General features: G+C 41.4%; 2 protein-coding genes across 3 annotated transcripts; one reads left to right on the top strand and one right to left on the bottom strand.

Annotated features, from left to right (window-relative positions):
- Nucleotides 1-3,494: 3,494 nt before the first annotated feature.
- bub1bb (BUB1 mitotic checkpoint serine/threonine kinase Bb) lies at nucleotides 3,495-8,123 on the bottom strand. The gene is made up of 9 exons (XM_080480339.1): nucleotides 7,925-8,123; nucleotides 6,403-6,565; nucleotides 6,233-6,292; nucleotides 6,001-6,145; nucleotides 5,701-5,897; nucleotides 5,460-5,623; nucleotides 5,163-5,356; nucleotides 4,952-5,052; nucleotides 3,495-4,272 (listed from the first exon to the last, which is right to left on the bottom strand). Exons 2-9 carry the CDS (start codon nucleotides 6,540-6,542, stop codon nucleotides 4,005-4,007), a joined length of 1,269 nt encoding a protein of 422 aa, XP_080336465.1. The 5' UTR covers nucleotides 6,543-6,565; nucleotides 7,925-8,123; the 3' UTR covers nucleotides 3,495-4,004.
- zfyve19 (zinc finger, FYVE domain containing 19) lies at nucleotides 8,096-13,464 on the top strand. 2 transcript variants are annotated; one of them, XM_080480337.1, is made up of 11 exons: nucleotides 8,096-8,306; nucleotides 8,385-8,506; nucleotides 9,443-9,496; nucleotides 9,586-9,752; nucleotides 9,837-9,979; nucleotides 10,551-10,659; nucleotides 10,832-11,050; nucleotides 11,146-11,222; nucleotides 11,604-11,705; nucleotides 11,801-11,964; nucleotides 12,199-13,464. In XM_080480337.1, the coding sequence occupies exons 1-11, from the start codon at nucleotides 8,253-8,255 to the stop codon at nucleotides 12,278-12,280; spliced, it is 1,293 nt and encodes a 430-aa protein (XP_080336463.1). In that variant the 5' UTR covers nucleotides 8,096-8,252; the 3' UTR covers nucleotides 12,281-13,464. The 2 variants fall into 2 exon arrangements, with proteins under 2 accessions (XP_080336463.1, XP_080336464.1); XM_080480338.1 differs by having other exon boundaries at nucleotides 8,709-9,496; nucleotides 12,199-13,458.
- The last annotated feature ends 936 nt before the right edge of the window (nucleotides 13,465-14,400 follow it).

Raw genomic sequence — 14,400 nt, forward strand, 5'->3', positions numbered from 1 at the left:
CTATCTGGGTTCAGCCTGCAAAGCTACGGCAAATGTAATTTCTTGTCACAATCCACTGACATTTCCAGATGACCTATAAAGCCATTTTAATTCTGCAAGAGTGAGACAACTACAGCAGAAATCTGGGCAAAGCTTGCATCACTCAGCCGCTAAACCCTGATGAGAGATAAATATGGAAACTTATCTCAGCTTGGAAAAATAAAGACAGGAAGTCATCTGTGATCAAATATATGGCTGTCATAATTTTGAGCCTGCAATTGCAAAAACCTATATGTCAGATCAATTTACGAGATTAAACATGAAGATTGACGACAAGATTTAAGTAAAAATGTATATTTGACAGTCAAACAGTTTGTCATATGAGTCTTAAACAAACTTATATCAACAACTCTAAACTATACAAAGTTTTCAAAGGATGAGAAGAACTTTCATGGTGCTCCCTTGATTGTCAGCGGATCTAAGTAATGACAATCATTGTGGAAAGTTGCTATAAAGGGAAAAAAAACTTTTGAATGGGATACGTATGACTAAACTTTTTTATGTCCTTGATTTTACTTTGAGGATATTTCTGTAGGTTTGTAAACAATGAAAAACTGCATTTGAAGAACATTCTTCAGACAAACAACTTATTTATAAAGATTCCACTATGGCAAGTTGTTTTGTAAACAAATGTAGACATAAAGCCGACCAGAAGGTTTGAATTTAAATCAAACTATGAGGCACACTCAGAGACAACTTTCCAATTTGAAAGTAGAGAAATAAAGGATAATTTAAATAAAGTATTAGTACTATTAGTAAAATAACATGATTTGATTCGTGATGTATCTATAATAAGTTAAAATGAAAAACCAAATTGGATTATTTGACTTCTAAATCTAAACTACAACATGTCAAAGGTGCTATGATGATGATGATGAGACATTTAGGTAATAACTTAATAACCGTCCTTTGCTTGAATCAAATGGGTTTCATTGCAAGTGTTTGCAATAGAAACTAGGACAAGTTGCATGCTGCTGAAATTCTGCACTCTCCTCCCTTGTCCATGGGCACTGTTTGAAAATAGTCACGTCAATGTGAGGCAACATCTCTGGAAAGAGAGGAGGGAAACTTTTTGTGTTACCCAGGGCTTGTGGATGCAGGCTGTGCAGATAGGTTAGGAGCCTGTAAACACAGCGGCTGTGTCTGTCACACTTAACCGGCCTGGACAAAAGCTTTTCTCCCAGGGACCGTCTGCAGCACATTAGGAGAGGGAGCCTGCTTGTAGTGTGTCTCCAGTGCTGTAAGGGAGCACTATGGATTTTCTGTCCAAGTCGCTGGCTGCTTGCTTTCATGGGATGAGCTTTTAATCAGTCGTGCCAGAGAAGATACATTATTATGGTGCAGTTATGCCGTGTTATATTATGATAGGGTGAGGCTGCGGATCATGTTGCCTATCATTTATTGAATAAATTTCAACTGCTGTAATGGTCGTAGGGGGGAAATTTACAGTAGACAGTGTGGGACCTCACCACAGGAGAAGAGGCTGGATGACAGAGGGGACTGTGTGAGAGGTGCAGTATCGGGAATTGTGAGTAATGTCACCTCTGTGCATTAGGTGGCAGTAGTGAGTTAAACCAGTTTGTTTTAAGTCCATCTCTTTTGATCCCCCATTTACACAACGTTTCAAATGAAAATGCATCGTTTTTGCATTTTGGTTTCAGAAAAGTTTCATGTTTATACAGAAACGGTTTGAAAATGATGCCCATTTACATTGAAAAGACAGAAACGCTGAAAACTGTAGTTTTCACGTTGGGTCACTAGTGGATGCTGTTGGTTATTTTTGTATTAAAACCACACTCACGTGTGCGGAAGGGATTATGCTTTAAACGTTAACAATGGCTTGTACACAGATATTCGTATGGACAGACGAAGGAATTGGATTGTTATTGTTATATATACTCTCAACTGTAAAACTACCAAGTCCCAGGAAAATATGGACTTGGAGTCATGACACTCTGGAGGCCGCCATTGTTGTTATTGTCCATCGACTGGCCATGGTGCGCATGTGCAGTAGCAGTGTTTCAGCAGAGTTGCATTTTCCCTGTTTACACAGAGACAGACTTGGCATGTTTTCTAAGTTGCGTTTTCAGTTGAAACGTTGCGGCCTGAATTTCCGTCAGCTTTTAGTATTTAATTATTTTTCTGTTGAATGTTGTGCATGTGGCATTAGCAAGCTGCACTTCTGCTCTCTTTATTTTAACCAAAGAGTAAAACATGGATGTCGACAAGTGAATTAGAAATGTATCTACTCGTGAGGTTAAAACGTTAGAACATTCAGAAACAAAGTAAAGTCTTTGCTCATGTGGTGGAGTCTATGGTCATATGCTTGAAACGCATCATGACTGTTGCCTTTAATAAGCTTATTTTTAAGAGTTTTTAATATACTGTACCTTGAAAGTCTGCTTCTCCAGTGATGCCATGTGAATAAACGGCAGCTCCACTCCTGCCAGGCCTCCTGGGGATAAGCAAGGCCTCCTCCTGCCCACAACTGCAAATGGTAGATTTAACTTGCTAATGAGCCAACCACCAATCCCCAAGTCATTCATCAAAGTCTGTCCTGTGTGTGAAGTGGATCCCATCATCATCATGACACTAGATTGGGTTTACACCCATGACTTGAGGCAGAGGGATTGTGGGAGGCCTCTCCTGGACAATGATTAACATTTAAAGCCACATGCAGGGTTTGCGCACAGGATTTATGGCCACTAGTTGTTGTAAAAGAACTAACCAGCAGGGAGACGGTTAAATTCAGTCACTTCACACGAGGAAAATAGCAACACAATGTTTGAATCATTGTAATGCTCACTGATGATAGAATACATGTTGTGGATTTTAAAAACTATTATTCAAATGTAGTTTCCTAAAATCCAGCATTAGTTTCTTGTGGCACAATATTCATTTGATAATTAATTTGCTTAATGTCACCAAGAAGTGAAAAATGCGTACATTTTATGAGTTTTTCTTTTGGATAGTTTCTTTTCAACTTTTTTCACATACACTCTCCTCTTCTATTCCTGTTATAATAATTATACCTTATTGTGCTACAATGGTGAAAGATTGATGTGATGCCACTTCTGCACACTGGTGGGCAGTAGTGAGTTACTGTACCATCCCACCTTCCATTAGTCAAACTGACTATTAATTTGCCGAGGTAATAGTTATTATAAAGAGCTTAAGTCAATCTTGTTTTGATGGTCAGTTTCTTTTTCTCTTGCTAGATTGAGGACGGTCAACACAAGAGCAACTCATTGCTCCATCTTGTGGTCAAAGTGGTATTGCAACAGGTGATGGAAGGTTAGTAGTTCAGGAGACCGCACTGCAGCATTAAACAGATTTTGATATCAAAATGATGTTTTGGTGATTACTGTTTCATGATTTTAAATGTCTCAAAAGTTGATATTGTACCCAAAGCAGGTTTTCATTCTACACAATTTCAGAAAACCAAACAAGTAAAACCCCTTTCAGATGTTTCAACAGGTTTATTGAAGCAAGAAGTGAAAGGACATTCGCTCAAACCAAGACTGAAAGTCCAGTGAAAATACTCCAGTGGACGTTTGTCTTCTCACTGTTAGAAAAAGCTAGAAAAAACACAAGGATAGCAAACATAAAAAGCACTATTCTTGAGAACAATGCAATCGGAGAAAGCTGAATTGAGGACAGAAGTTGAGTGTAAAGCAGTGGGACAAGTGTTTCGCATTAGGACTAAAAAAATAACATGAAAACAACAATGGAGCCTTTGTTGCACAATTCGGGTAAACTGGGTTGTCCACCCATTCAGTTTTTAAGGGACCCAAGATAGTGTCTCCTGTTCAAAAAGTTTCCGAAAAGCTTTCGTCTTTAACTGATGTTAGTAACATGAATATTTACAAGAAACATCAACAATCCTTCCATGATACTTGCGGGTGAAATCTGGTCACAATGAAGGAGAAAAATCTTGAAAGGAACAACGTTGATCGTCTTCAGGATCAGTTTCCAGAGCTGGATCCATCCTTCTGACCCTCCTGTGCTTTCTTCTTGAAGTAGCGGTCAGCACGCAGTTCCTCAAAGCAGAACTCTGCTGCTCCGCCGAGCAGCAGCTCTTTACAGTACATGCTCTGCTCCTGTAGTTTTCCAGATTCGGCTTCCTTCTGGTGCTGATGATGCTCCTGTAGTCTCTTCAGAGGAGTTTCCTCTCTGGCCAGCTTACGTGCTGATAAAACCGTGTTCACCGCCGGGTTGATCTTACACGGCGTCCTGAGGGTGAGACGCTCAGTTACAACTTGGTGATTCACATAACAAGTGCAAAACACTACAAACTTCAGAAAACACTTCCCAATCCAAAAACACTTGGTATCTGCTGACGGCAGGGTGGTCATTTACTGGATTGCTGCCAATGACTCATTATTATTGTATCCACAACAAACCATACAGTCATTTAGTGTATTTGAACACTAACGCGCATGTTAACTCAAATCCAAAGCAATCTATGAACCCATCAACAGCATGTCTCCATTGCACTTAATTTTATTGACCACTAGATGTCTTCCTCGAGCACTGTGTGTCATTAAAGCCTCCAATAATGAAGCATGTTTAAAATGAACTATCAAAGCTTCAATAAAGCCTCGACCAGCCGTCAGTACCTATAGGCCACAATGAGGACAAAATATATTGTCTCTCAAGTATGGAAGAACAGTCTTTTTTCAATGGACCGCGGTACAGTGAGCAGGGATGACTTCCTGTTAGAGACGGACGGTGCTTCTGTCCAATCAGCGGTGAGCGTGTCATTGGCAGCGTGTCCAATCAGTGACGACCCTGCAGTGTTTTTTGGATTTGGAAGTGTTTTCTGATGTTTGTAGTGTTTTGCACTTCCAGGCCACTGTGTGATTTTCTCTCTCTCTTTTTTTTAAAGATGTGCTTATACTATGCCACTCACATTGCTGGAGGCTCATCCGACTCCTCGACAAATGGTTGGAAGGTGGGTTTCGGAGGCGGCGGCGGCATAACCGTGTGTCCAAATTTTGATTTCTGGGGTAGCTATGAAATAGAAGTAGAAAAAGACCAAAATTAATGGTTTCTGGATGATTATAATACACATTGAAATCAACTCACAATAGCAGCAGCAGCTGTTTTGTTTCTCCCTGTACCTTGACATCACACCATTTTTCAGCCTTCTGGTCATTCTCCTTTGCCCTCGAGGTGGGAGGAGCCAGCCAAGATTCAAGCTTGGGCTCAGAGTGACTTTCACTCTGACTTTTGTTCTCATCAAAGATCACCATCCGACTGTTGGAGGCGTTACCCAGGACAGGGGCACCGTGGGACTGCAGGCCTCCAGCGACATCTGTGTACAAATAAATTGAAAATTAAACACATTTTCCCATAACAATGCTGAGATGTAATGTCGATAGCAGCTTGGAATTTCAAAACAGATTGTGTGTGCTCACTTCTGACAGCCCGCCCAGTTCTGTTGATGGGCGCGATGGCCTTCTTCTTTCCTCTGTGTTTGAGATCCACCAGTGAAGCTCTCTCAGCTTGTTTTTGCTCATCTTCACTACTGTCCTCATGCACTTTCATCATTGCCTGTCGGACCACGCGAGCCTGTAGCGCCCTATGAACCAAGACAATGTTAGGAAACACTTTTTGACTTGGACATTCATCAAAAACTTCACCAGACAAGGTCCATACTTGTGAAACTGGAGAAGCTTGTCATGTGGTTCGGCACAATTCTTAATCCCATCTTGGTAGACAATGTCTGCTTGTCGATAGTTGCCCTGATTCTCATACTCTTCAGACCAAGCGATGTAGAGGGACGTCTGTGTCAGTCCGATTCCCTGAGCTTGCATGTACCTGTAAATGTCCAACGGCTCCGTGCAGGTCTCCGCCTGGTGACGCATCACACACAGAAAAGTCAAGAATTATCCAGGCTGCATTCCTTTCTAAAAATAGAAACCCGGGGAATAGTCAATGCAAGACTAATGCACGCACAAATTTGATCCAGAGGTCAACATAGCGAGAATCACTGTAGTAATTCTTATCCTCCGTGAATCTGGTCACAACTCGCTCCAACAACGTGGCGAGGTGGCTCTCTTTTCCTCCTTTAGGGAAGGTTTGCTCGGTCCATTTGATATACCTGTAGATACACAACCATGTTAGGATCAGGAGAAGATTTAAGAGCTGCCCTCATGAATACATTTGACCGTTTGCATATTTAACTCACCGATCCCAAACACTAAGCGGATCGTCTCCGTCGTACATGCGCAACTCAGACTCAAAGGCCCTGGAAAAATTAAACAGTCACAAAACTCATTCTGCAATGTGAAAACAAAATGACAAAATGTTTGAAAATAATTTTTTTTCATCGCATTGAATGGCAAAGCTGATCCATACTGTCTCTGCTGGTTGATGACAGAGCTGGGTCCATCTTGTTGACTGAGTGCCTGATGTAAGGCAGATATCGCTCTGCCCCGCCTCAGTGGCTGGATGTTTTCCTTGCTCAGCTCCCAGTCCACATCACCTCCTTCTGCCATTGTGGAAATAAATTCCCCAAAACCTACAGAAAGGAACATGTTTATGAGTAATATCCAGATTATATTCAATCTATTATGACAGGAGGCAATCTTTACATAACTTTTCTGCTTCTTCCTTTAGGGTAGCATTCAATCATTTCTTCACTTTTGCCCCATGTGCTGTTTGAGGCAGGTGTGTAATAATCAGGGAAGAATTTGATTGGCTCTAAATTCTGCAGGAGACGCCTGTACGAACATACAGTCAATGTCATTAATTGACAGAAAGAGGCGCAATGCATTTGGGACAAATTCTGTGTGTGAACTCCAAAAAGCCTTGATTGAAACTTTATGAAGTTTGTTTGGGAGACGTAAAGATTACCTCCACATAATATCTGTGGTTAGATCTCCAAATGTCCGTCAAGTGCCTTTACAAACAAAGTGCCGGTTAGATGTGCCTGGAAGAATGGTGGCCACATCAAATAGCAAATAGTGATACAGTTCTTTGGTCACAGATCTTTAAAGCACTAACATCTAAAAGCTTCACACTCGCCTCTAAAGGAGGAAAAAAATATCATTTTTCAATGGATTTAAATCTCTTGTTGTATTTCATTTTGTCAAGTCTGATATCTTAATTTGTTGCGATTGTCTTTGACTTTCATTTATATGTACTCTGTATAACTTTGTATATATGAGCAGTTAAAGCAATATTTATCTAACTTTACTAAAATCGTTCCATTCTGTGCTTAATCATTTCATTCTATGTGGAGCCGTGTCTGATCTGATTCTGATGTGTTTCGTTTAGGAAAAGGCCAATCGCCTAAGATAAACGACCCACTGCCTCTATGAGTAGTTAGAGTCAACTACAGATGGGATGGATTAAATGCTGAGTTGTCTGTAGGGAGTTTGCATGTTCTCCCTGTGTGTGTGTGTGTGTGTGTGTGTGTGTGTGTGTGTGTGTGTGTGTGTGTGTGTGTGTGTGTGTGTGTGTGTGTGTGTGTGTGTGTGTGTGTGTGTGTGTGTGTGTGTGTGTGTGTGTGTGTGTCCCATATGGGCTTTTCCCTTCCAATTAAAACTGTTTTAGCGTGCATCAAATGCTCAACCATTGCTTTGTTGAATATTTCCGCAGGGCTATTGAGACGTGGGATCTTACGTTTACTGCTCTGGGACAAAGTTGCTACCAGCATTATAAAAGTTCTAAACCTGTAAAAGCTCTATTAACGTAGTTTTAGAGCTCAGTTAGTTTCGTCTCCTCTTAAACGTGGAACTGTGAGACAGCTAACACACTAGTAGCAGGCTAACGTTAGCCACGGCGTCATCTACATTATCGCAATGCAACCAACATTCACATGTCATATATGCAATGTACACACTAATATACAATTAAATAAAACAGCTTTTCATACCGCTTCTGGGTGTGGTTTATCTGTTTTTCAGCTGTTTGGAGCTCAAGCGTCGGGGGTTTTTGAACGGTTGTCTGTGTTTTGAACGAGGCCGCGAGAGCGCGAGGAGGAAGCTGATTGGATGAAGCACAAAACGGAAAACGTAGTTACACGTCACCACACGACATCCGATTTAGTTCCGTGTTTTGGTTTTCAGCAGCGAGGTGGAGAGCCTGAAAACCTTAAAGATAAATGTGACTAAAAGCCCACAAAGAGGTGTTTATTTACACACTCGGCCGCCCGGGGCAACATTTGTCAACGCGCTGTCTCATGACTTTATTCTGCAGTTAATATGGACAGCCGCTGTTATTGCTGTGCATCTAAGTTTAGTCTGTTCAAGAAGGAGGTAAGCCATCAGCTGATATCACACACACTCTACGATGTGCAATTGAAAAGCCTGACGCGTTCTGCAATGTCTTCACAGCTGGGATGTAAAAACTGTGGTCGCTCCTTTTGCTCCAGCTGTCTGACTTTCAGTGCTGTGGTGCCTCGCTGTGGCAACACCCAGCAGAAGGTCTGCAAGCAGTGCCACGGCAATCTGACGAGGTAAAGTTCAACTGCTGATTGCGAAGGGACTGTGACAGGATTTATGGGAGTGCCGTGGTTATGCTGAACAGCCGAATAAATGTATAACTAATCCTTAGACCATTCCTTATAAGAGGTTAAACGTGTTGTTTTATTCTGTATGTAGTCTGATTTAGGAATAATAATCGACTAAGTCTTTAATTGTTCTTTTGTGGGTGTGTAGTGGACTAGCCTGGGCAGTAGTATCCCCTTTTTGTCCATTCATCAGGATCACAGGGTGCTGGAGTCAATCCCAGCTAACTATGAGCGAGGACCGGATACACCCTGGACAAGTCTCCAGTCCATCACAGGGAAAACACACAGACACACACACACTCACACATATGGGCAATTTAGTTTCACCAATTAACCTCACATGCATGATTTTTCACCGTGGCTGGAAAGCCATGCACACGGGGAGAACATGCAAACTCTACACAGGAAGGCCCATTGGGTATTTGATCCTGCAATATGAGGCGAGGGCACTAACCATTGCACTCTAAGCTCTTTGTATTGATTGTATTATGTGATTGAACGGTGTATTTTGTCTTTTTCAAAAGACTGAAGAACACTTTTTTTTGCAACATTTATAAATGCAGGCCCTTCTCAAAAAGGTGGAATACTTTGCCCATAGCCAGCTGGGATGATTGGATATCATGAGTGAAGAAATAACTCGCAAAACAATTCATTGTTTAATGAAACAGTAATTATTTGAGAAGCACCTATATATGTGAAAATATGGCTCTGGACCAATGGCCAGTATTTGAAACCTAACTCTAAGGGAGTATCCTTGCAGATTTACAGATTGCATTGTCATATAAAGCAATACAATATAATGAAATGTCATTTTTCAAGCAAGTTAATCCTTAAAAAAAAAACTTTAAACATTGTTGTTTATTCTCTTGTCATCATTTTCAGGGGAGAATCGTCAAATGATGCTGGAAGATGGTCGCCTCCTGAAAATTACAAAAAGTCAGTATATAATGAAAATCTGGAGGTAAAAAGAATAATTGTGATTCCAACAAATTGTAATATCCTTAGTATTTGTGTGTACTCCGTAGACGGGTTGCTGCACTTGAGGCCAAACAACATGGACAGCCGAAACAGCCTGGTGTATCTGGAGGGAGTAGAAACGGCAAAGTAGGCCACCTACCAGCCAAAGGCTTGAGTAAAGAAGATCAGTCTATTGCTGAAAGACTTCAAAAACTCAAAGAAGACACTACGCCAAGTAATGAAATGTTTATTTCCAGATACCATTTTGATTCATTATGGAAGCTATGAAGCTACTGTAAACCTGCTATTATTCATTTAGAGTCTATCCCCTCTGAGAGAGAGATTGAGTCTCGCCTTGCTGCACTGAAAACTCCCAGCCAGCCACCTCCTTCTATGGAGAACATGGAGGACCGGCTTGCCGCTCTACAGGGTCGACCTCCGCCATCTCAAGCTCCTCCACGTGTGAGCCCCATACCACTAATTGTTATAATGTTTCAGCCTTTGCAGTACATCTCAGTGAGAGCCAAACTTATTTGTATTGAGGAACAACGCCCAGCTGAATAGTTTGTTCTAAATGCAAGAGAAGTATATCTATCCGTCAGCCACAACATTATAATCACCTGTCTAATGTTGTGCAGGTTTACCTTTTTGTCAAAACAGTACTGACTCATTGATGCATGGAATCAAGTAAAAACCTGAAGTTGTACTTTGGAATCTGTTGCCTTGATGTTTGCATCAAATCCTTTTATTTTCTGTAATTTGTTAGATGGGTTTCCCATAAGATCACATGAATCAATGAGTCTTGGCCATGAGTTCACCACCACCACGGACACTGACACTGCCGACAGGGAACACTCCACAAGAGCTTAGAGATGTTCTGATCCAGTCATCTAGCCATTGCAATCTGATCCATATCAAACTCTCAAATCTTTACGGGTCGCCCGTTTTTATGCTTACAAGACCTGTTATTCACTTGACCTGTTAGTGGTTATAATGCTATTGCTGATGAGTATATATTTGTGTGCTCATACAGGTGCATCAGCCTCCAGATCGAAGGACTCAGACTGAAAAAGCCAATGACTTGATAACTCAAATGACGGATGAGGTTGCGATTGACAACCAGCAATCAAATCCTGAGAGCAGTAAGAATTTACTGGTATCATTGATATTGATCCCAATCAATTAGTAAGTAATGATGCAGTTGTAAAAAGTGTTACACAGTCATTATACTTATAACATGATTGAGTTCTTATAGTACATCTAATGTATTGCTGTCTTCAGTGTGACTCTTGAGGGCTATTATTTCCCTTGCAGCAGTAGGTGGCTGCATGAATGATCTCAACAAGGGGGAAGGGGGAACTCTGGATGAGAATCTGGATGAGAACCAGGGTGCGGCCAAGCAGCTGGAGGCCGAGAAAGATCGTGTGCTTGAGGAGGCCATGGAGGAGCTGAGGACCGAGCACCATTCCCAGGATCAGATCCTCCACATGACCAAAAGGCTGGCTCAGCTGAAGGGGCAGGACCCAGATAAAGGTACACAGCATCATAGCCACTAGAACGCCACTGACGTCTTATATCACAATGTCAGAAAATAAGAAGCATCCTGTGGTGGTGTATTTCACTCTTAGTTACTATGGAGGACTTCCAGCATCCTGACAGTGAAGAGGAGACCGAAGAAGAGGCTGTGATGAGAGTGTTAAAACAGGTAATGTAGATTATAACACACCACTATAGGCAGATGGTCATAATGTTGTGGAGGATCAGTGCAGAGTCTTACGAACAGATTCTGTCATCTCATGATCACTATTTGGTCCTAATTGAACTTACTTAGATCCCAACTTTTACCTATTTTTGCTGTTTTTAATACATCATCCTCACACTAACAGGTCCTCTGATAAAGAGATGATCAGTGTTGCTCATGTCACCTGTCAGTGGCCATAATGCTATGATTGATCTGTACATGATACTCTGAAAGGCTGTGATGAGTTAAGCAGTTAAGATAGCCACAAGAGGTTGCTATTTTTCCTATTTTGATTATTTGTGAAATGAACAACAGATACGTTGTGAGTTTTAATTGTGGCTGCAGCTCTCAGAAGAAGCGGCGCTGGATGAGGCCAGTGGATACAACATCCCGTTAGAGCAGAGAGGCCCGAAGAACACAGAAAAGAAGAAATCCTCCAAGAAAACGGTACTGAAAAACACTCATACACAATGAAATGCCTATTTTTTTTGAAAGTATATTGAGTTTTATAAACAGTTTTATTTTTATCCGACTCGTTTAAGACCCCGGCTCCTACATCTACAAGCAGATCTCTTCCAGCTGCTGTAGCACATCAACCATCCGACAGCGACGACGAAGAGCTTCCCTGGTGTTGCATTTGTAACGCTGATGCCACGCTCCGCTGTCACACCTGTGAAGGGGACCTGTACTGCAACCGCTGCTTCAGGTATTTGATACGTACATTGACGTTAAAAGGGACAACAGCAGCTCATAGAGACTTGACTTGTAGAAGAGCTCTGCATGGAAATGGTGTGTCAGTCGCATGAAGGATGTCTGTGATCATGAATTCATGCCTTGACCTAGATAAATAGTCCGCCTGCTGCTGCCATACTGTTAAACAGCCTGAATATAAAGTATTTAGTCTGATGAATTATCAATCCACACTCCATCATCTCCCCAGGGAAGGCCATGATAAATATGACAGGACGGAGCATCGCACAAGTAACTACACGGCCCCGAAGAAGAAGAAGAAGAGGACATGATAGCGATGGGGTGCTGCAGGTGTTTTGCCTTATCAGGCTGTGGTCAATCATCACCATTAGATTTGCTCTTTAGCCTTAAGTGACCTCTTATTGTTTTGAAAAATGGAAACTGTGTAAACACTACCTGTTATCTAACGCAAAGCAGCGCCTATCATGGTTGTATTTGATCCAGTGATCCACAGGACAGAAAACACCTGCCTTCTTTTATTTCTAATGCTGATCTAATTGAGCAGAGCTTAAAAAGAGGCAATTTAGTGCATTTGCTAGCAAACCAGCGGTTAGATGTGGATATAATCCTTCCATCAGGGGTTTTCAAAGTGTGGGAGCGGAAGCTCCTCTTACTGAGCTTGAACCATGTCATGTATTCTTTGGTACTTTTTGTTTGACTTCCTAATATTTTTCACATAATGTTGCTAATATGTCATTGCTCATTGAGTTTGGGATCGATAGGCAATAAAAAAATCATAAACCTGCAGATGTTTTTTATTTGAAATGTCAGTTAAGTCTTAGCTGTTGCAATTTATAGCTTTGCAGTAAAGCTTAAGGTTGTTTTTAGTATAACAATAAATCCGATTGTAAACGTGTGTGGTCTATAAAATAGGTAAAGGTTTTCGTAATAATTGTTAGATCTTGATCTCCTCAGCGATTAGGAGGAAAAAAAAGTCATGGTGAGAAATGGTTTTCCCCCTGACCCCCAGATGTTTCCTGCTGCTGAAGCCTTCTTAAGACCCCACACTCTGAAAACCACTGATTTTCATAAATGCAATAAAATACATTTAATAAACTCAACTTACGTTATTTTTGTGGAATGTATGAGAAGAAAAATAGAACAACTGAAGTGGTTTCTAGGCAGTTGTGATATTTTTAGTGTTAGTGTTTGGCGTTTTTTATGTGCGTTGTCCTACTTCCTGGTAGCAGCAAAAGCTCATCCGAGTGCACTTTGCACTTGTCGCCATTTGATGGTTGTGAAGTTTTCAAAGCAGACACATTCTGAACTCATCTGGGACGATATGCAATCCCAGACTATTGTCAACCCTGTACTGAGGACGCACTGAGGAGTCGCTATAAAAGGATTACTGAGGGCTTTGTTTTCTTTTGGCAGCCACTCTTGTCGTCTATGTTTGGCTGCAAGTCTGACATAAGCGTGATGCTCTTGTCTATATGTGTAATTTTTTTATAAACGTAAAAAAAAAAAAAAAAAAGTCATCGCAGTGTCACATCTTCTAGTATTATTTTTAACACCAAAGCCCCTTTTTCTACAAACAAATATATTATTATTTGATTAAATTGTCTCAGTAGTTCGGCGGGCCTTGTCAGAATTCTACGCTTAGATTATGGATGACTCCAGTGTCAGAAAAGGAGTGGAATTTGTCGAAGAACAATAGAAATGACTATAATGGAGGCCTCAGCCCAAGGACCCCCTGAGTATGACAGAGAGAGAAGGCCAGAGTGCAGTTTCATCAGCCTGCATTACTATCCAGCTCACTGAGGGGAAACCATGATTACGCTCTCCTCCTGGGGCTCACTCCATTAAGGTTTGTGGAGAGGCTGTTACTGTGTTTCTGGCCATGTCATACACACACCACAGACAGGAAATGGATGCGGGTAATGGATACACACTTAATGGAACATCCTGCTGCTGATTTCACTGTGTTTACTCCTGGACTTGACATGCCGACGTCTCCTTTGTTTCCATCGGTCTGATGAAAAATCGACACTCGAAAGACAGACCCTCGCTTTCTGGGAATGGCGGGCTGTCTACCGTCGTTATGGGAACGCCTCACGGTTGGTTACAGGCCTTCAGACATAGTCAATAAAGCGTTAGTGTGTATTCCTGCAGTACTAAAGAAGAATTGTAACAGTAGTTACAATGGTTTTGTAAATTCGGTGGGTGTAATTTTGTGTTTATTTGTATGTGTGAAAAGTGTAGCACCCACAGTGCTATTTCCAGGGTGGGTTTAGGAGGCTATACCCCCTCTGGTCAGTGTGTCCACTCTTCTATTAATTGGGTTTTTTTTGCATAAAATTAAAGCTACTTCACCAGATGAGAAACAAAGGCATTTCAAAGTCTTTTAAACTGCATAGCATTAAACTTTAAGGCATCAAACCGAAACTCACCC

The sequence above is a fragment of the Lipophrys pholis genome, assembly GCF_963383615.2.
Source record: "Lipophrys pholis genome assembly, chromosome: 14".
Taxonomy (NCBI): Eukaryota; Metazoa; Chordata; class Actinopteri; order Blenniiformes; family Blenniidae; genus Lipophrys; species Lipophrys pholis.

Excerpts from the sequence above, each read along its gene's own strand:
- zfyve19 (XM_080480337.1), top strand. The coding sequence starts at position 8,253 with ATGGACAGCCGCTGTTATTGCTGTGCATCTAAGTTTAGTCTGTTCAAG. Across the intron at positions 8,507-9,442 it reads TGCCACGGCAATCTGACGAG|GGGAGAATCGTCAAATGATG; the intron begins GTAAAGTTCAAC and ends CATCATTTTCAG. Across the intron at positions 11,223-11,603 it reads TGATGAGAGTGTTAAAACAG|CTCTCAGAAGAAGCGGCGCT; the intron begins GTAATGTAGATT and ends TTGTGGCTGCAG.
- bub1bb (XM_080480339.1), bottom strand. The coding sequence starts at position 6,542 with ATGGCAGAAGGAGGTGATGTGGACTGGGAGCTGAGCAAGGAAAACATC. Across the intron at positions 5,898-6,000 it reads TTGACCTCTGGATCAAATTT|GCGGAGACCTGCACGGAGCC; the intron begins GTGCGTGCATTA and ends ATGCGTCACCAG. Across the intron at positions 5,357-5,459 it reads AACTGGGCGGGCTGTCAGAA|ATGTCGCTGGAGGCCTGCAG; the intron begins GTGAGCACACAC and ends ATTTGTACACAG.